Here is a 22,922-nt window from a genome sequence, read left to right as displayed (position 1 = left end):
TATTCCCTGAGGCTTTGATCAAGAGTAAAAGTAATGTGGACATAGAAAAAGCAAATAAAAGAAGAGAGGGAAAGCCAAGCACTTCTACAAATGCATTCGGTGTCCCTCTCTTGTACTAAGAACAGTGATAGAAGAGTAATGATAAAATATATTTAAAAATCCCTATGTTGAGGGGCGCCTGGGTGGCTCAGTCGTTAAGCGTCTGCCTTCGGCTCAGGTCAGGATCCCAGGGTCCTGGGATCGAGCCCCGCATCGGGCTCCCTGCTCAGTGGGAGGTCTGCTTCTCCCTGTCCCACTCCCCCTGCTTGTGTTCCCTCTCTCTCTGTCAAATAAATAAATAAAATCTTTTAAAAAAAATCCCTATGTTTGAATAAAATTTCCAAAAGACTAGACCTATTCTCAATACACCAGTTATTTTTAGATTAAAGCGGTTGAGTTAGATCAAGAAAAGAGGGTAACTTTTAATACCAGAGATAAAAAAAGAATCACTAGGAGCACTATTTTATCTTTTACTTTTCCCAGACAGTCGCAGTTTCATAAATTCAGTTCCAAAGTTACCAGACAATACGCTTGGATTTATTTGGTTCCGACAATATGTGCACCGAACTTCTTATTTACACAAGTGAATCAAATTCTCAAGTCTTCCTCTTTCAGTTTAGTCCAAATATTTGTCTTAAGTTTTCCCTTCTGGACTCTTGAGTTCTATGCATGATCGTTCAATTGTCAAGTTCAAAACAACAAAGTCTTGTAAAAACTCTGCTTCAATCCTCATTTTTTCCTTGAACTCAAATTCTCTAAACAGTCATTTTTTATATGCAATATGGCCTCGTTAAGACATACAAGCGTTCAGTGGAACTAACCTAAACCTTGCCATCCTCCTACACTCAAATCCCCTCACGAATGAAATTTAACCTCTCCCCTCATTGAAACAATGATTCCTATTCATGAGAGCAGTCTAAACAACAGTTTTTATGTGTATCAACATGTGTGTGTCATGCGGGACCGACCAGTTAAGGCTTGGTAGTGATCAGATCCTGATTCTAACTCAATTTTTTAAAAGATTCAAATTGAAAAATATTTTTGACATAAGTCATGCTTTATGCTGATCCTCTTATCTAATAAATTATAGGTGCTTAAACACATAACACAACTTACCAAATTTAACATGTGCTGTAAAGCAGATGTACCATTTGGTATTATTGCAGGACACAAGACTTCACTGAAGTTAAAGAGCTATCTAATGGCTATTTTACAAATAAAGAATCACCTTGCAGACAGGTTCCCTCTTTATTATGCCTTTCAGACATTTAGTAATATTACAGAAGAGATGCCACATCTTTTTCCTTCGCAAAAAGCAGGCTTCTAGGAAACACTGGAGATGACTCAGACATCCCGGCCACATGTGAAAATTGCTATCAGGACAATAATGTCATATGCTTTAAAAAGAGGGGGAAAAAAGCCTGTAAAGATGCCCCAGAAAGAGTACATTTTAATAAGAAGAACAAATTCTAATGAATAACATGTTCTCTTTTGGAGAATTCCTAAGTTAGTTATTTTTTAAAGACTTAATTTATAAATGTCTGATTAAACTTTATTTCTATTGAAAAGAAATACCTGTCATTAAATTGCAGAATCAGTGTGGATCATTTCCATTCTTTCCATGTCCCTTCTCTTTATATTTTACATTAACTTCTTTAGTACTTCTGTAAGTTCAGAGCTTAATGGGAAATATAAGGAAAACTGAGCTTTGTTTTCTCTTCATATTTGAAACACAGTCATATTTATTCTACAATTTTCAGTTATGATATTATAATTAGCTTTTAGCCAGTGATTTCCAGCACTATCCTGGACTGTTCATCATTCATTTTCTTTTAGCTCTAAACCTTTATATTCTTTATTTTTCTATGTGCTATATTATAAATGTCACATAACTTTTTAATGGTGCTATTTGAGCTTTATTGTCTTAAAATATTATTGCAATCATCTAACTCTTAGAAACATGAACCTGAACATCCAAATACAAAAGAATATCTACTTTAAATGTGTTTATATTTACTTAGGTAATCAACATTTTCAAATTTTTCAAATGGCCCCACTTACTCAACAAATGGATATTTTAGAAAGTGTATCATTTTTCCAGTATGACAGTAGGAGAATTATAATAATTCTGACACTGTCTAAAAGCTTATTTCAAAATAATTGGTAAAACAAAATCTGCACAGCAGAATTGACTAAATAGGCGTATCTACCTGGCAGAGTGGAGAGAATGTAATTCAAAACAAATGAGTACAATGTGTTTTTAAGCCATGTGAGATTAAAAAAAAAATTGATTTAATGCTTTCATTATGTTATGCCTTTTTCACATCTCTGAGGTACCTCAGGCTAGCCACATAACCTCAGAGAAATGGTGGGTATCAAAGTATTTTATAAACTGTAAAAATCCAGACAAATGTGATTTTTGTTGTGTAACAGATTTGCAAAACTGAAATAAGTTGAATGTCAATGTATACAATTTTTCTTCCTTTTGTTTTCCTCTTATGTATACCTAAGAGAAAAGAAGACAGAAATTCAGGTTAAATCAAAGTTCTTACTTTTATTCTTTCCTTTTTAAAGTAGGTCTACTTGGAGAGTTTTCAAATTTTCTCCAAAATGCGATGAACCATTTGCACCATAACAATTTGTAAGTTCCAAAAGCAAAGCCAAATATTTATAATGTTGTATTTATTTGCCAAGAATGACACATGGCAGTATCAAAGAGCTCTATATAATGTCCTCTTTTCCAACAGGCAAAAAGCACTTAGACAAATGTTTTGCATATATTTGGTTGTTTGTTTTAAGTTAATCTATCTTAAATAAGCAGCACATCTTATACATAGACTCAGGTCTCTCACATAAAAGATGCAAACCATTTATTAAGGCATTCCATATTTAGCCAAATGACAGTATTTGCTAATGAGATTAAGTACTCTGGAAAAGACTGGTTAACTCTAACTTAACAGAACCTCTCTAGTAATATCACAGAATTTTTTGCATTCACTTTTTTTCATTCAAACTCTGAATTACTGATTCAAGAGCAAGCGATACTGTACCTTTAAAAACATTTACATAAGCACCAGGAGCAGCTAACAAAAAGTCATTTACACCTCCAAACTGTTAGAGAGATAGGAGGGTAGTGAACTTTTGAGAGCATAATAACTCCATGATAGATTTCACATAAAATATACCTCCAGTTAAGATTTTAGACTCAAACTCAGAATCCATCTGCTTATCTAAGTTTTCTCCAAGTATTGATGTGTAAATACATCAGTGTAGCCTTGAACCTATAGAAGTAGGATTGATTCAATTTGAAACTGAGGATGAGACCCACCAAGATGTGGAAAAACACCCATTCTGTTCATTAGATTCTGATGCTTTAAAGCAGATTTCACAGCTTTCATTCCTGCCTCAGTATTTCATATTCAAATAGAATAAATGTGCTACTTAGAATTGTTCCTTTTTTAAGATACCTGAAAGTTTCAATCTCTGACCAGCATTTTATATTCTCTCATTCTTTTTGACTCTTGCTGAGTTAGTTCTTCGATTTCATATACTTTCCTTACCCCTTCAATCAGAATCAGCCATTTTAGCTTCATTCCTCTGACAGTTCTGAAATATCCTGTCCCTTTAATCTTTTGCCTTGAGATTCATACCCTCAACCCTAGCTAATTCCTCAAAATTCTCCATTCACCATTGTTCTAATACACTGAAGCCAACCAAGTTCCACCAAAGTGATGCTATTCAACATCTTTTCAGCCCTTAGGGATGACCTAACCCTGACCCCCACGCATACTCCTAATTTCCTTCATTCCCAGGTGTTGTAGAATAAAATGGTATCATTTTCTGTTTCCTGGCTGACAAATTTCTGTTTTTAACTTCAGCTGGGCTGATAATTATTTTACTTAGTCCTAGTTTTCTCCTAAAGTCATCCAAAGGGAAGCTGTTTCTGTATTCCCGATACCACTTTCATCTAAAACTCCTCCTCCTCTCGCCTCACCCTAGATGAACATCCGTGTACCAGATAGTGATCAATCATCATCTCCAAATCTCACTGAACTATTCCATTTTCAGTTTAAAGCTAATTTCATCCTCTCTGTTATAAATTTTATCCTCTTCCATATCTTAAGAATTTTGCTTTTTGAATTATTTTTTCTTTTCCTTTTTTTTAAAGCAATAGAAGTTTATTAAGTGAATTTTCAGAGTTCTCTACTGGCTCCTTCCTCTTGGCATATAGAAATATTTCTCTCCATTAGCCTAAAAAACATTCTTTGACTCCATAATCTCCTTGAATTGACCTTACACAGGTATCTTTTTAAACATGTTTTTGCATTGAAATACTTCTCATAGTGTTTGCTCATTGCTTGTTTTCTTACCCTCTACATTCTCTTCAGTTAATTACAATCTACCTGTGTATCTTCCTCTCTACTAAAATGTTATCTCTCATAGAGCCCTGATAACCCCCAATTCACAAAACTAAGACCTCGGTAATTTTGCATCTCTCTTCTTTCTTCATCCTGTAAGACTGCAATACCCTCTAGTGTTTTATATCCTCTCACTGCTCCCTTTATTGAAACTTGCTTCTTCTCCCCATTCTTAAGTGGTTTCACCTATCAAAGTTTGTCCTTGGATCATATGTTTTGCAATCTGTCCTCTTGGGGACCTCACATCAGAAGTTAATGATCTCTTCTGGAAGAAGGACACTAATATCCTTCCTTTGCCCATGTTTTGATCCATATTTGCAAATTTCTGTTATTTATCAGTGAACTGATTGCAACTTAGGAGATCTCAAAATTATTTTTCAGGTTTATCTTGCTGCCTATTTATCCTTAAACTTTGTATTTTATGAGGCTCCCCATTATATTCTTTCTCCTTATATCAATTCTGTACTTCAATCTTCTTTAACTCCTTTGTGATCATTCTTTGTCCATTGCCTGAGGGCAACCTTGTGGCAAAGTTGAGTTTTATCTCTATCTCTGATAGAATGGATCTCATATTTCTCCACTGCTTGCTATTGTTTTCAATCTACAAAAACACCGCTATGAAATAGATATTATTTTCATTATACAGATAAGAATCTTAAGAAATTAAGAAGATAATTCAGTTTCTAAGATCACAAATTAGCTTACAAGAAAACAAAGCCTCTTATTTTTATCCATGACAGTTTTAAATTCTTATCTGCATTCTAAGGTCTATGAAAACAAACATGTCAGGCTTTGTTCCTCATTGAATTCCTATGGCTTAGCACAAGAATGCATGCATGCATGATGTATGTATGGAAGAATGACAGAATCGGAATCTAAAATATTTCTGTAAGCTGTTCATAGTGTCTAAAGCATACACATACATTTGATATGTGGAAACAGATCTTAAAAAAGCCGTATGTCTTCCCATAAAGAGCTTGTTTAATTCAATTGGAAGATATTGATAGGTTTTCAGAATGTAAGTGAGAATGATAATATTTGGATTTTTTTGGGGGGGGGGGTCAAAAACCATCCTGGCTATACTATGAGACAAAGATTTTATAAGAATGATTGAGGTAGGTGGGCCATCTAGGAAACTGTCACTACTATGCAAATACTTGATGAGATTGTAAATTAAGGTGGAAATTACAAGTTTGGAAGTAAGATTTGAGGGACATCCAGAGACAAGGTCAACAGAACTTGGTAGCTGACTGCATATGGTTTTTTTTTTTTTTAAAGATTTTATTTATATATTTGACAGAGAGAGATAGTGAGAGAGACAGAGATCACAAGCGGGGGAGAGGCAGCAGAGGGAGAGGGAGAAGCAGGCTCCCCACTGAGCAAGGAGCCCAATGCGGGGCTCGATTCCAGGACTCTGGAATCATGACCTGAGCTGAAGGCAGCGGTTTAACCAACTGAGCCCCCCAGGCGCCCCTGCATATGGGTTTTAAGTCAAAGGAATGATTAAAGGTGAAATTGAATATGGTGATCATTTTATTCATTGGTATGTGAAAGGCAAGACAAAGTTTAAGTTGGGGAAGATATGAAAGGAGAAATGATTTAGGACATTCAAATGGGTGATGTTTATAGCACAGTCAAGTGGAATACCTATTAAATAGATGAATATATGGGTCTGGAAATTAGGAGGGACAACTCCAGTGAGCACTAAAGATTTCATATATTCAATCCTCTGTTTTCCTTTGCCCAATTATCAAATGTGGATAAAATAACCATGTAATTAACCAAGGCCTTTTTTTTTGAAACTTTATTATTTAAAAAAAAAAGGTGTTTAAATGCCTGTTCCACAATTAATGAACATTTAGACAAATCTATCTATCATCTATATTTCTAATTAAAATAGGCCTCTTTGGGGAAAACCACATAATTCTGTATTTTAGTTTCTTCCCTTTTCAGCCTAAAACATATAGTAATAAGAAAGAGGACATATTTTTAAAATACTTTTTTTTTCTTTTAAGATTTTATTTATTTGACAGAGAGACACAGCGAGAGAGGAAACACAAGCAGGGGGAGTGGGAGAGGGAGAAGCAGGCTCCCCACTGAGCAGGGAGCCCGATGCGGGGCTCGGTCCCAGGACCCTGGGATCACGACCTGAGCCGAAGGCAGATGCTCAACGACTGAGCCACCCAGGCACCCCTAAAATACTTCTTAAAATCCAAAAAGGCTCATATCATCTTTTAAATATTATATTTTTAAAACAAGTATAAAATTGGAAGTACTTAAATAAAATTTCATTAGAAAAGATAGTACATAGCCACAATATTTCTCACAAATGAAACATGCTTAGTTTGCCTGATAAGGTATCTTATAGATTTGTGATGCTTATTAGTATTCTATCACAGAAATAGGTACTCAGACATACTAATAGTCATAGAAATATATCTAACACATAACCATACTGATGTGATGCACAAAAAAACCCATATTATTTATATCATATTTATGCTAAAATATTTATGTCGAATCTAATCAGATAAATACAGAATACTGGACATTATATAAGAAGCTATCCTAGGGGCCCCTGGGTGGCTCAATCATTAGGCGTCTGCCTTTGGCTCAGGTCATGATCTCAGGGTCCTGGGAACGAGCCCCGCATTGGGCTCCTGGCTTGGCGGGAAGCCTGCTTCTCCTTCTCCCACTCCCCCTGCTTGTGTTCCTGCTCTCGTGTTCTCTCTGTCAAATAAATAAATCTTTAAAATAAATAAATAAATAAATAAATAAATAAATAAATAAATAAATAAAAGAAGTTACCCTAGACCTTACAAAAATGCTAATGTCATAAAAACAAAATAAAAACAATATGAAAATGGAAATATTCTAAATTAAACAAATTTATTTATTTATTTATTATTTATTTATTTATTTTAAAGATTTTATTTATTTATTTGAGAGAGAGAGAATGAGAGAGAGCACATGAGAGGGGGGAGGGCCAGAGGGAGAAGCAGACTCCCTGCCGAGCAGGGAGCCCGATGCGGGACTCGATCCAGGGACTCAAGGATCATGACCTGAGCCGAAGGCAGTCGCTTAACAAACTGAGCCACCCAGGCACCCTAAATTAAACAAATTTAAATGTCATAATAACCAGAGAGAATATATAAACCTTGACTGGATCTTGGATCCAAGAAATATAAAAGGTATGAAAAACAATTTTTGGAACAATCAGATAAAACTGGATGTAGAAAATATAGTAGATCAAGGGTGCCTGAGCGGCTCAGTTGTTAAGCGTCTGCCTTCAGCTCAGGTCATGATCCCAGGGTCCTGGGATCAAGCCCCACATCAGGCTCCCTGCTCTTCAGGAAGCCTGCTTCTCCCTCTCCCACTCCCCCTGCTTGTGTTCCCTCTCCCGCTGTGTCTCTGTCAAATAAATAAATAAAACCTTTAAAAAAAAAAAGAAAATATATTAGATCACATTTTGGATTAATATAAATTTTCTCAAACATGAAACTAGTATTGTGATTTTATAGAAAAAAAATGACCTTATTCTTATGCATTCTGAAGTATTTCTGGGTAAAGTGCTGCTTCCAAAGGTTCAGCAAAACAAAGCATATTATATATATGTATATACATATATAACATTATTTCATATATATATATGCAAGAAAAGAAACATGACAAAACATTAACAATTGGTAAATGATATAAAATACAGGTTTTTAGGGGAGTCCAGGGAAGATGGTAGAGTAGGAGGATGCTCAGCTCACCTTGTTCCTTGGACACACTGAGAGAACAGCTACACATATGCAACTAACTCTGACAATGACCTGAAGACTGGCCAAACAGACCTTCCACAGTTAATTGTAGAGAGGAGTCCACATCAAAAAGGGCAGGAGGGGTGGAGATGCAGTTGTGAACCAAACCCCCAGTGAGACTAACTACAAACAGGAGGGACACCACAAGTGCAGCAAAGCAAGAGGATCAAATTCCACCCCAGGTACCCCAGGAACAGGGAACTCACGGTGGGAGGACACGTTTCCATAAGGTCTGGCTTTGAAAACCAGTGGGGCTTAAATTTGAGAGGTTTTACAATCAGTGGGGTTTAACCCCGATTACTTTAAAAATCAGTGGGCTTAACTCCAGGAGAGTCAGAAGGCAATAGGAAACTGAGTCTCTGCCCTTAAAGAGCCCCCCCCCCCCACCACACTGTGCAAGCAGCCCCAGCAGGGAACGGCACCATTCCAAAATGATTCCTGTCTTGGGGAGAAGGGAAGATAACCCCCAACACCAGCACACCACAATTCCTGCATCCAAGCTTCATAGCTGTCCACACAGGGAGCAAGCCCTGCCACTGGATATGTCTGCACCCAATACATTGCAGCTGGCTGGGCAGAAAACAAGCACAACTCAGTGACGACAGTGGGGCACCTGCAGCCACACAGGAGACACCTCTGGATCATCTGGTTCTGGTGACCAGGGGGGGGGGGCATTGTGATACAGGGTACCACAGGACCTCTTCTACACAAGGCCACTATTTTGAAGACCAGGAGATGTAGCTGATCACCCTATTACACAGAGGCAAACACAGAATTAGACAAAATGAGACAGAGGAATAGGTCTCAAATGAAAGAATAAGACAAAATCACAGCAAAACAAGCTAAGTGAAACAAAGATAAATATGTGTGGTAGAGAATTCAAAGTAATTGTCATAAGAATACTCACTGGACTTGAGAAGAATGGATAAACTCAGTGAGAGCTTTCACAAAGATACAAAATATAAAAAACAATCAGTCAGAGATGAAGCATTCAATAGTGAAAATAAAAAATACTCCACAGGGAATCAAGAGCAGATTGGAAGATGCAGAAGAACAAATCAGCAATGTAGAAGAGAGTAATGGAAAGCAAGCAAGCTGAACAGCAGAAAGAGTAAAAAATGGGAATCGGTTAAGGGAACTCAGTGACATCATCAAGAGTAATCATGTCTGGGAGAGGAAACAAACATTCAGGACTAGGAATCACAGAAAGTCCCTAACAAGATTAACCCAAGGATGTCCATGCCAAGACACATAATAATTAAAATAGCAAAAAGTGATGATAAAGAGAGAATTTTAAAAGCAGCTAGAAAAAAAGAAAACCGTTATATACAGGACAACCCCATAAGGCTCTTTGCAGATTTTTCAGCAGAAACATTGGAGACCAGAAGAGAGGGGCATAATATATTCCAAGAAAGGTAAAAACCTGCAACCAAGGATACTATGCCCATCAAGGTTATCATTTGGAATAGAAGGAGGGATACAGAGCTTCCCAGATGAACAAAGTTAGAGGAGTTCATTGCCACTAAATCAGCCTTACAAGTAATGTTAAAGGAAATTCTTTGAGTGGAAAGAAAAGGTCATAACTAGATGAAAATTATGAAAGGAAAAGATTTCACAGGTAAAAGTAAATACAGAGTAAAGGTAATGGATTTCTCACTTATAAAGCCAGTGTGAAAGGTTAAAACACAAAAGCAGTTAAAATCAATTACATCTACAAAAAATAAGTCAAGGGATATAGAAAATTAAGTATATAAAATATAACTTTATATACCTAAAACATCAATGAGGGAGGGAAAATTTCATGTTTTTAGAATGTGCTTGAACTTAATGACTATTAGCTTAATACAGACTACTGTACATGTGAGATGTTATATATGAACCTAAAGGTAATCATAAATCAAAAACCTGTAACAGATACACAAAAAATAAAGAAAAAGGAATACAAGCGTAACATTTAAAGAAAGCCATCAAATCACAAGGGAAGAGGGCAAGAGAAGAAAGGAACAGAGAACTACAAAAACAACCAGAAAACAATTCACAAAATGGCAATAAGTACATATCTACGAATAATTACTTTAAATGTAAATGGACTATATGCTCTAGTCAAAAGGTGTGGGTGACCAAATGGATTAAAAAAACAAACAAAAGTCTGGGACCAGATGCCTTCAAAGGTAAACTCTACCAAGCATTAAGAGTGAATACCTATTCTTCTCAAGCTAGTCCAAAAAAAGGAAGAGGAAGGAAAACTTCCAAATGTCTTCTATGAGACCAGCATACTCTAATACCAAAACCAGACAAAGACACCACAAAAAAAAAAAAAAAAAGGAAAAAAGAAAAAAAAAACAACTACCAGGCCAGTATCTCTGATGAACGTACATGCAAAAGTCCTTAAAAAATATTAAATTGAATTCAACAATACATTAAAAGAATCATTCACCACAATCAAGTGGAATTTATTCCAGGGATGCAAATGTGGTTCAATATTCACAAAATCAATGTGATATATCACATTAATAAGAGAAGGGATAAAAAACACATGATCATCTGAAAAAGCTTTTGACAAAATAGAATATACATCCATGATAAGAACTTTTAACAAAGTGGGCCTACAGGAAACATACTCAATGGTGAATAACTAAAAACTTTTCCTCTAAGATCAACAACAAGATAAAGATATTCACTTTACAACTTTTATTCAACACAGTACTGGAAGTTCTGGGCACAGCAATCAGATAAGAAAAAGAAATAAAGGGCATCCAAATTGGTAAGGAAGAAGTAAAACACACTATTTGCAGATGACATGTTACTGTATGTAGAAACCCCCAAAGATTCCACCAAAAATATTACTACAACTGATAAATTAATTCAGTAAATTTACAGCATACAAAATTAATATACATAATCAGTTGCATTTCTATACACTAACAATGGAGTAGCAGACTTTTAAAAAGCCCCATTTACAATTGCACCAAAAAGAATAAAATACCTAGGAATAAATTTCACCAAGGAGGTGAAAGACCTATACATTGAAAACTATACAATATTGAGGAAAGAAATTGAAGACAACACAAACCTATAGGTTCAATGCTCATGCATTGAAAGAATTAATGCCATTAAAATGGCCATACTACCCAAAGCAATCTACAGATTCAATACAATTTCTAGCAGAATACCAACAGTATTTTTCACAGAACTAGAATAAATTATCCTAAAATATTTATGAAATCACAAAAACCCTGAATAACGAAAGCAATTTTGAGAAAGAACAAAGCTGGAGGCATCACAATCACAGATTTCATGATATACTACTGAGTTTTAGTATTCAAAATAGTATGGTACTGGCATAAAAATAGACAAATAGATCAATGGAACAGGATAGAGAGCCAAGAAATAAACACATGCCTATAAGATCAACTAATCTATGACTAAGGAGGAAAGAATATACAATGGGGAAAAGACAGCTTTTTGAATAAAGGGTGTTGGGAAAAGTGGAGAGTTACATGCACAAGAATGAAACTAGACTACAAAAATAAACTCAAAATGGATTAAAGACCTAAATGGGAGACCCAAAACATAAAACTCCTGAAAAAAAAAAATAGGCAGTAATCTCTTGGACATCACTCTTAGCAATTTATTTATGGAAATGTCTCCTCAGGCAAGGGAAACAAAAGCAAAAATAAACTACTGGGACTACAACAAAATAAAAAAAACATATATATATATGCACAGTAATGGAAACCATCAACAAAAAAAGGCACCCTGGTGAATGAGAGAAGATATTTGCAGATGTTATCTCTTATAAGGAGTTAATATCCAAAATGTATAAAGACCTTATATAACAATACCAAATCATCATCATCATCATCCAATTAAAAAATGAACAGAGAACCTGAATAGACATTTTCCCAAAGACCTACAGATGGCCAAAAGACACATTAAGAGATGCTCCATATCACTAATCATCATCAGTGATGCAAATCGAAACCATGGTGACCTATCACCTCATACCAGTCAGAAACGCTAGTATCAAAAAAGACAAGAAATAACCAGTGTTGACAAGGATGTGGAGAAGGGAACCCATATGCACTGTTGGTGAGAATGGAAGTCGGTTCAGCTACTGTGGAAGACAGCTTGCAGTTTCCTCAAAAAATTAAAAATTGAAATGTTGTATGATCTAGTAATTTCACTGCTGGATATTTACCCAAAGAAAATGAAAACGCTAATTTGAAAAGACATATGCACCCCTCTATTTACTGCAACATCATTTACAATAGGCAATATATAAAAGCAACCCAAGTGTCTACCAATTGCTAAATGGATAAATAAGATGTGGTAAATACAATGGACTCTCACTCAGCCATAAAAAAGAATGAAATCTTGCTGTCTACAACATGAATGGACCTAAAGGTATCATGCTAAGTAAAACAAGTCAGAGAAAGATGCATACCATATGATTTCACTCCTATGTGGAATCTAAAAAGCAAAACATGGGAACAAACCAAAACCAAACAGACTCTTAAATACAGAGAAGTGGTGGTTGCCAGAGGAGTAATGTGTTGGGAAGACGGGCGAAACAGATAAAGAGGATTACAAGCTTCCAGTCATAAAATATATAAGTCACGGAGATGAAAAGTACAGCAGAGGGAATATAGTCAATACTATTGTAATAACACTGTATGGTGACAGATGACGAATATACTTATTTTGGTGAGCATTTATTATATACTCAATATATACCATTGAAGAATGTATAGAACTGTTGAATCAATATGTTGTATACCTGAAACTAATATAACACTGTATGTTAATTATACTTCAATTTAAAAAATAAAATAGAGGTTTCCAATGTACTATTTTCTCAAATTTCTGCAGGTTTTAAGATTATTAGAATAAAATGTCTGGGAAAAATAAGTGTAATAAGTGATAATTATTATCTGGCAAAAGAAAATGTACAAATTTATCTACAAATTCAGTATATGACTTTACAAATAAATCCGACCAATTATCTCATGAACAAATCATTTAAAAATTACATGAAGAAAGAAATACCTCTTAATGCATTATTTGATAACCTTGACAACAAAATTTAACAGACAGTGACGGGCCTATCTCCCTCCTTAGAAACATAAATACAAAGACCAAAGCCAATATTAGCAAGCTGATTCTAACAATGCATGAAATATAAGGGAAAAAAAGTGTGTGTGTGGGCGGGAGGGGTGTTATCTCAAGATTGCATGGTTAAAATAGTATTAGAACATTAATATCATTCACTACATTGTCACATTAAAGGAGAAAAATCATTATAGTTATGTTAGAAGCGGAACCAAACACAAATAATAAACTTCCTTCATCTGTTCCTGATAAAAACTCTTATCAAACAAGCTATAAAGGCAATTCCCTTAACCAGATAAGTAGTATGTGTAAAACCCTTCAGTGGTTGTCATAGTTAACTACTGTTAGCCCTGTTTACTACACTGTTAGCATTGTTACTACAAATAGTGAACAAGGGCTAGTGATGATTCAGGCACTTGATGCAGTTTCCTGCCCCTCACCCTTTCCTATTCAATGCTCGTACCGGGGATTTGGGTGAAGGTGGATAGGCAGCATTTCACACTCAAGTTAGATTCAGAGTTTGGCAACATATAGTGACAAACAAAATCAAAATTCTAACTGACTTGAACTACCAGAAATGACTGGTCCAAATAAACAAAATGGAATTTAACAGAAATCTTCAAGTGAGGTTTAAAAAAGATGATACATGTGTACTATGTGAAAGAATCTGTTTGCTAAGAGGTGGTGTGGAAGAAAAGTAGAAAAATCTTAAATACTACAAACTCAATATAGGTAAAGAATGTGGTAAAGATACAGGGGGAAAAAAAAAAAAGGCAAATGAATCATGGTCCGAATTCAGTGTTCTATTTAAAAACAAGCACCAAGAGCAAGGGCAGCCTAGGTTGCATTCCTATCCTACTACATCAGAATATCAGTGATGTTGATAAATCTCCTGATATCTACGACACAATTTTCAGTACCAGTACTTCATACACTGACTTTCACATGGAGCGCAGTTCCGAGTGGAATGGGTCTAAATATCACGTTCCACGAGAAAGGATTAAAGGAACAGAACATATTAAACTTGAAAAGTCTCTTAGAAAAGAGAGCATGCTTCAATCAAGAGAAAATATTGAGAACTCACCATGAGTTAAAGTATGTCATGGGTATTTCATATCTCTAATTTAACCTGTCCTGACCCTAAGAGGTAGATATTAATAGCTCCATTTTATAAAGGAGAAAACGGACTCTCTGATAAAATTTGATCAAGATCAGACATAACTGCGAGCCCACATTTGTTTAATTCCAAAATGCTCATCACATTTTCCTACCTTCAGTTTAGACGATTTGAAGGGTTGTCATGCAGAAGAAACATAATTTTGTTGTTGCTCCATAAGAAAGAGGAAGAGTCCCTGCAATAAAATTAAGTTGTTCAAAAGGGCTACCCTAAAAACCTTCCATGCTGCAGTCTATAAATGCATGACAAGCAGACACTGCATACCAGGATCTATGAAAAGTACACTGCTTTCATATTAATTTAAAATGAAGGAATTTAAAATAATTTCCGTGTTGAAATCATATTGATATTGACATTACCAGTGCTTATTTTTTAAAAAAAGCAACATTACAGCGTTAATATGGGAGTCAGAAGACATAGCTTCTCTGTTTTAAGGTAGATGTGGGACTTTGGGTGCGTATCAAAAATTTCTACTGGACCCATTTTTCTCAATGCATGGAATGAAGAGAGATGCACAGGTAACTGGTTGATTTCTGAGGTTTTATTCTACTGCACAGTTGTGTGATGTTTAAAACCACCTACAAAAAATCTTATGCAGGATAACAAGTTGGAGTGTTTATTCTCATTTTGCCTCTTTTAGCAAATGAATGTGTTCAGCTGAAGTTCAGTTACAAGTATCTATACAGCTTTAAAATTGTTTTTAATATTTGCAAATAAAAACGTGGAATAAAATCTCTAATTCTTAGGAACAATTTATAAGTATTAAAATATGAGGCGTAAACCTAAATATTTAATTATTTGAAACATTTATCCACTTCCAAGAGATAAAATTCCCTTAGTACCCCTTGGCCCAGAAAATAATTTTAGTGATGACCAGTTTGGAAGGAAGAGATTATTTCGGGACGCCCTCAGCCTATGTGAACATGCTGTTTTGATGTCTATATTTGACTCTGTAACATGATCTCATCATACAAGAATGGAATGTTATTGTGAACCATGACCCAGAATCATTGTGACTATGGGACTTGATAATTTATTTTGGAAATAACTTTATAATTGTTTCAGATAATAAATGAGATTTTAGAGAGATTCACTTTTCTTCAGAAATTTTCCTGTTAATGCTGTAGCTGACTATACTAGACCTTCATATAAAAGACTGGAGACACTACATAGAGCAAGGAATGTTCCGGATACCTTTTGTAAAGTCTTCCAAAGAAAATACTCATATTTCATATGTAGTTTCATTAAAAAAAAAAAACCTTACATACTATTTTTTAAACATGACTGATTATTCTGCTTACCCAAGAAAGGTCATGAATGATCAACTAACCCAGAAAGAATCATTTTATAATAAGATGCCCTCTAGACTCAGAAATAATTTTGGAAATGTGCCAGATCTTAGTGTTGTCAGTATGATTCACAATTAAATATAATAGATATGAGCTCCTTTTCTCAGTCTCAGATTTTCTCCAAAGTTCTTTTCCCCCCAATATTTCCATTCTGATTCAACAAAATGTAAGACTAAATACACCTGCATGAACAAGCAAGGGAGTTCCTATTGGGTCCATCGGCTTTCCTCCCACATCCCTATCACTCTGTAATTTTCCATATAGCAAAATTATTAACATAAATATAAATATAAACATAAATATAACTAATATAAATATAAATATGGAGAAGTGAGATATTCTCCAAATATGTCAGCTATAGAGGTTGATGCTATAATTTCTCATGTCCACATCTACTGTTAGAGAATTTAAAACAAAACTACCAAGAACAGTTTTATAATCTTGCCAGATACCTTTTTTATTTTTCCAAAGTAATGCACAGCCTGGAGCAAAAGAGCAAATTTCCTGAAGCCAGCAAACCAAGATATTGTACAAAGCTCATCGATTTGCTCTTACCACTGTTGCAAACAAGCAATGCTCAGCCATGCAAAATAACATAGCCAGTTGTCTTCTGAAGATAGGTGAGGTGATAATGTGATTTTTATTTGATCCCCAAAAGTTTTACTCTTGGACATAGCAGTCACTATTAAATGAGATGGTTTTGCCCCATCTGTCAGTCAAAGAAAGATTAGCAAGTGGCTGTGGTTGATTTTGCATTCATCAAATTTTATGCTGTGTGGTGTAGACCGCACCAGTATAAAGCCATGAGGAGAAGTATGCCGGAGGCTTACCCAAGAGGAAGAATCCATTTATCCCCCACATTCTGCATGGAGCACTGGGTGTTATGCACAAACAATGAATCATGGAACACTTCATCTAAAACTAATGATGTCATGTATGGGGATTAACATAAGAATAAAATAAATAAATAAATAAAGCAAAAAAAAAAAAAGAATCCATTTATCCCCACCAGGCAATAAAATTTCATTTCCCATAGCTTTGCCACTCTGATATCCTGGCTATATAAGGTGGGCAGCCGTTGCAGATAAACTGCAGGAACTAGATGCACTTAGATAGGCTGAGACACTACAGATTCATTGTGAGGTAGAATTCAATTTAGCTGCCATTATATCTGTTTATCACGGCTTAAGAAAATAGTGCCAATTGGGGAGAAATGTTGCAATGTGAAAAATATAATATACAAGACAGAGGGCAAAATTTTAGTTTTGAAGCACGAATTTAAAGAATTCATTTATTTCATTGAAATTCTACGATTAGGCACTCTTCTAGATGCTTTAGATCCATCAGGGAACAAAACAAAAACCCCCGCCCTTGTGCAGTTGACCTCACAGCATTGGAAGACTGACAAGAAAAATTAAAAACAGCATGTGAGTAATTTGTAAGTTTGTAGAATAAGATAAGCGCTAGGAAAAACTGGAGTAGGGAAAATAGAATAAAGTGAGTGACAGTGGAGTTGAAAATTGAAACAGGGTAGGCAGGGTCCTCTGATTCAGTATATATTTTGATATAAATTTAAATAAAATTCTGAGATTCAGGGTTACCAAAAGTCATATTACTTTTGCTTACATAAAAACAGAGGTAAAACAAGGCAGTTGACCGACATGCTGGTAAGGGATATATATGTTTATTAGTTTTCCTGAATTGGGATTTTTCCTGGAAAATTTTTAAACTGCCAAAATTAACAGGCACACAGAGACTTCGAATGTGTCCTGTGACCCAATTTTTGGAGCTGACAGTAATATATCGGTTTCTTGCTTCTCTTAAAGATACAAAAATTAGGATGAAAAAACCAAAAAATCTAGTCATTGGTATTTTAGTTCAGGTGCTTGGTCACATACCATATTTTAATGTCAAATTTCCAAGAAAAGTTATAGTTGTAACCTGAGTATACATTCTAAAAAATATTTCATATCAGTTACAAAATACTGAATTTCCCCCCCAGTACTTTCAAGATTTATTGGTGATTATATCTAAAAATTTTATGAACAAATTTGTATTATCAGGTTTTGCCAACTCTTGGTGACTCTCTGCTTTTCTCCTATCTATAAAATCAGAACATTCAAAGTTCAAGTGGTTGCCTGAATTTTCTCCTTTCCATAAAGATAAATACATATTTATCACATACACTAAAGATAAATACATAGGTATTTATCACATAAATACACTAAAAGGTATGTCATTATATCCCATTTTATCTATACAATATGTCCTACATCTTGCAGTAATTTTAACCAAATTCTCCCATCATTTTCACTCTCAAGAGTCATACCCATTTTTAGACTCTTCATATGGCAGCCATCCTCACATTAGTCATCATTTTAATCAACACTCTTACATGAACATTCCTGAGTCCCACTGCATTTATCTTAAAGTATAACTATAAATATGTAATATCCTACTTCATAAAACACACATTAATGATATTATGGCACTATTAGACCTCAAAAATTGTTGGTGTTTTATGTTCTGTATTATTCTGGATAATGACCTACAATGTTGTTGTTCTAAGTTGGTGAGGATGTATGTTTTTTAAGCAAGATTGAGATAAAATCTATATATAATAAACTACAAATACTGAAAGGGTACAACTTGATGAGTTTTGATAGACGTACACACCATGAAATCATTATTACCATGATTAAAGATGCTGAACATTTTCATCACCCCCAAATTTTCCTCAAGTGCCTTTACAATCCTTGCCTTTCTCCTCTCCCATGAGTAGGAAGCACTGGTCTGCATTCCGTCACTATGCTTTGGTTTGTACTTTCTAGAGTTTTATATAAACGAAATAAATATACTATGGAATATATGGGATAAATATACTTTTTTGTGTCTTCTTTCACTCAGCATAATCATTTTAAGTTTATTAATGTTGTTGCATGAGTCAATAATGTGTTCCTTTTTACTGCTTGTAGCATTTCATTATAAAAATAGGCTACATTTTATTATCCCTGTTAATGGGCATTTGGGTATTACTGCTCTGGGGCTATCAAATAAGTTTCATGACCATTCATGTACAAATCCTTGTGAGGATGTACATTTTCATTTATTTGAAGTAAATGCCTAGGAGTATAATGACTGGATCATATGATAGGTTTATGTTTAACATCTTAGGAGCTGCCAACTATATTTCAAAGTAGCTATACTATGTACTCTTCTACCAGCAATGCTAGAGTCTTCCAGTTGCTCTATGTCCTTGTCAATGGTTGGTATTGTGAATCTTAAATTTTAGCCAACTTTATTGGATATGTAATGCCATCTCTCTATGGTGCCATTTGCACTTCCTCAATTACTAGTAATATTGGGCATCTTTTTATAAGATTATTAGTCACATATATCTCTTTTTGAGAAACATCAATTTAATTTTTTTTGCCTAATTTTTATTAGATTTTTATGTCTTCTCATTATGAACTTACAATAATTTTTATAAATCTGGTTACCTGTCCTTTGCCTGACATACATGGTGTGAACGTTTCCTCCTAGGAAACATTGGCTTGTCGTTTTATTTTCTTGATAGTGTTTGGAGAGCAAACATTTTTAACCATGAACAAGTCCAATTTATCAATTTTCAATTTTTTGTTGTTTTGGGTTCTTTTTTTATGTCCTATCTAAGAGCATTTTGACTACAAGTTTGGAAAGATTTTGCATCTACATATTGCTCTAGAACTTTTAGAGTTTCATTATACACAAAAATCAGTTCGAATTAATTTTGGCTACTGTTATATAAAAGTCAGTGTTGTTTTTCCACATGAACACCCAGTTGCTTCAGCATCATTCACCTAGTACATGTCGGGTATCTTGACACTGTTCTCTTTACAAAACACCACAGAATTTCTTTCATCCCTGGATTCTTAAGTACATTGCTCTATGTTTTATTTTGCATGGTAGTTGGCAGATAAATTCATGCTTATTATGTCATTATAGTCTTCTAATAATCTTGTGAGGTAAATATTCTCAGTTTATAGATAAGGAAATTAAGGGGCTAACGAATTTACCAAAGATATCACAGCTCCACACAAACACATATGTGTGCACACATGGGGACAGAGCCAAATCCTCAAACCTAGGTCATTTCAGTACTTCTTGAGTTTCATTTCCCAAGTCAACACTCATTAATGGCAAAGGACACTCGAGAAATATGCTCAAAAGGCCTTGAGACATAGCTGGAAACAATCAGATTTTTTCATCAAAGTTTCATCTTTTGTATTTTAAAAATCATGTGAATTTTGGGGTGCTTGGGTAGTTCAGTTGCTTTAGTGTCTGCCTTCAGCTCAGGCATGATCCCGAGGTCCTGGGATCGAGCCCAGCATCGGGCTCTCAGCTCAGCAGGGGGTCTGCTTCTCCCTCTCCCTCTGCCCCTTCCCCCTGCTCATTCTCTCTCTCTAATAAATAAAATCTTTAAAAAAAAATCATGTGAATTTTGCATCTCTTTATACAATGTTTGCCAAACATACCAAAATAAAGTTGTATATTGTATATCATCTACTAAAATAAACGTTCCAGGTAAATGCAACTGGTTCTCTATGGTATTACTGCCACCCCTTGTTCCTCCCCCTGGAGTATGCAATCCATTTGCAGATACTCCTGCATCATTGTTATCTGCAGGCTCTTTAGGTTTGCTTAGTGTTGTTAGTGTTATTAACTCCTTTATTTAAGCAGAAGAGAAAACACCTACGTACCAAGGTAAACACAATAATAAAGACAAGAGTCCATTCTTCAATTAGAATAGGCTTTAAACAATTCTGGAAATAAAAGACAATTGTCTAGTGCTCTTTTTTATTGCTATTTAATCAAATAGGATATATGAGGAGACATTCTGGGAGACAGAGTTTTCTAGAGACTGCAAAGTTGGGACCACTTTCCTTGGGGTGCAAACCCAGGAGACATGAGCTTTCCAAATTATGTTCAAATGCAATAATATTTTTTTTTTCCTGAGAGTATATGATTCTTGTTTTAGAAGATACCCTTTCCCTTGAAGCCAGACCGATATCTGGATTTAACATCAATCATAGAGGGTTTTATTTTCTTCTGCTCTCCTGGAAAGTAGGCAGCTAACATCTTTCAAGACTTGAGAGAGATTATTTTTCTTCTTTATATAGGAGAGTTGTCTGGTCAAGATTTACCCACAAGAAAGTGACAATCCCAGATTTTATTATCTATATGAATTTAGTGTAGCAATTGATAACACTCCCCTCTTTCTGTTGCAGGTGCCGGAGAATCTGGAAAAAGTACGATTGTTAAACAAATGAAGTAGGTATACACTATTTTACATGTTTGATATTTGAAGTCTGTCTGTGTACTCGACCAGTCTGAAAAGAAATACTTTGGGAAAATCTGACTGATGGTCTATCCATGCAGGTGGTGGCAGAGCTAGCTCAATTCCCGTGCAAGCCTCCCTCCTATCCTTCAGCAGGGAGTGTAACTTATGTGTGGTATTGGAATTTCCATTTTTCTTTTAAATTTTGCCTCTCAACAAGATGAATACTCAAAGCAGTCATGTTTTAAATATATTAATCTGGGCCTCATCTAGGGCTTCGGTATTGTGGGCAGAAGCCATAAACATTTCAAAATACGTCCATCGATGACCCAATTGAATTTAAGAGGAAATGGTATTTTTAATTGGCATTTTGCCTACCTGGGAATAAAGTGCTTATTTAAAGTTCTTACTATCGTGGATTTCAATTTGTTTTTGCACCTCTTTTCTCTACTTTTTAAAAATCTTTTTATAGTGAAATAACTAGACGTGGATTCCTTAATGAGACAACAAACACAAAAGTGCTAAAATTCAAGAATATAATGTCTAAATGAATAAAATTTCAATTGGTAAGTGGAGGTGATTATGTAAAACCTCATGGCTCTGTCACTGCTGGAGAATTTTCAAGGACAACTATTGCTATAGGAGAAGAAGATCATCTTTTTTTTTTGGCTGATTTTTTGTTCTATGTTGGAGGATCTTGTTCTTTGGAATATGTCACATGATGACATCATCCCAGTCAATGATGCGATTGTCTGTTTAGAATCTAAATCACTGGTCTTCTCTTTCTTTTCAAATAATAATGTCATGTAAGTTCCATACAAACAATTATTTAAGTCCCACTTTTGGAATTTCTTGACAGGTGTACTTGCAACCAACTTTTGTTCCTTTTCTTCTGTCTTTGAAGAACAGGACACTCCTTCCTCCTGGTCATTGCTCAGACCGCTTTTGGGTTCTCGGCTCCATCCGTGCACCCAAATCATCTCACACCCCCCATCACACTCCCACTGTGTTCACCTGTTCTTTTCTTTCTGGTTCTAATCATGCTCGAATCCCTATCCTTTTTACCTCTTCATTCTCTATGAAGTTAAATGCAGTAAAACAAGACATAACCAATTATTTGGCTATTTAAAAATTAAAACTTTTAAATATATTAAACCATAAATAAGTTTTAAAAAAGAAAAGAAAAAATCTATAATGAATATAATTGACTATCATAATATAAACAGTCATATAGACTGGTAAGAAAAATTAGCTGCCCAATATATATAAACGGAAAGAGACTATGAACAGACAATTCACACAAGACAAAATTCAAGTATCTATTTAAAGCAATAATGAGCTATGCTTTATCTTAGCAGATTAGCAAACAATTTTAAATAATATTACCCAATAAAGGTGAGGTTTTGAGAAGTTAATATTTCTCATTACTACCAGTAAAATAATTTGTTACAGCATATTTATAGAAATAATTTTTGCAATCTACATAGGAAACTGGGAAAATAATAATTATTGATCTAAATATATTTCTGAGAATTTTAGTAAAATAATTTAAATTTGAAAAAGCACAAAAATAAAATAATGTAAACAAGAAAATATGAACATTTATGCCCCAAGAGATTTAGATTCGTCTTATTTAAAATAATGAAATATGAGACAGAATAAAGTACCCTAAATTAAAATAAAACACAAGGAAATAGATTGCAA

At 34.8% G+C, this 22,922-nt stretch overlaps 1 protein-coding gene across 1 annotated transcript in view; it reads left to right on the top strand.

Annotated features, from left to right (window-relative positions):
- Positions 1-22,922, top strand: part of GNAT3 (G protein subunit alpha transducin 3) — a 60,684-nt gene that overhangs the window by 1,285 nt on the left and 36,477 nt on the right. Inside the window, 1 exon segment of the mRNA XM_021689523.1 lies at positions 21,169-21,211. Coding sequence (XP_021545198.1) covers positions 21,169-21,211 — 43 coding nt within the window.

The sequence above is a fragment of the Neomonachus schauinslandi genome, chromosome 12 (genome assembly GCF_002201575.2).
Source record: "Neomonachus schauinslandi chromosome 12, ASM220157v2, whole genome shotgun sequence".
NCBI lineage: Eukaryota > Metazoa > Chordata > Mammalia > Carnivora > Phocidae > Neomonachus > Neomonachus schauinslandi.
This window is presented reverse-complemented; position numbering and strand designations above follow the sequence as displayed.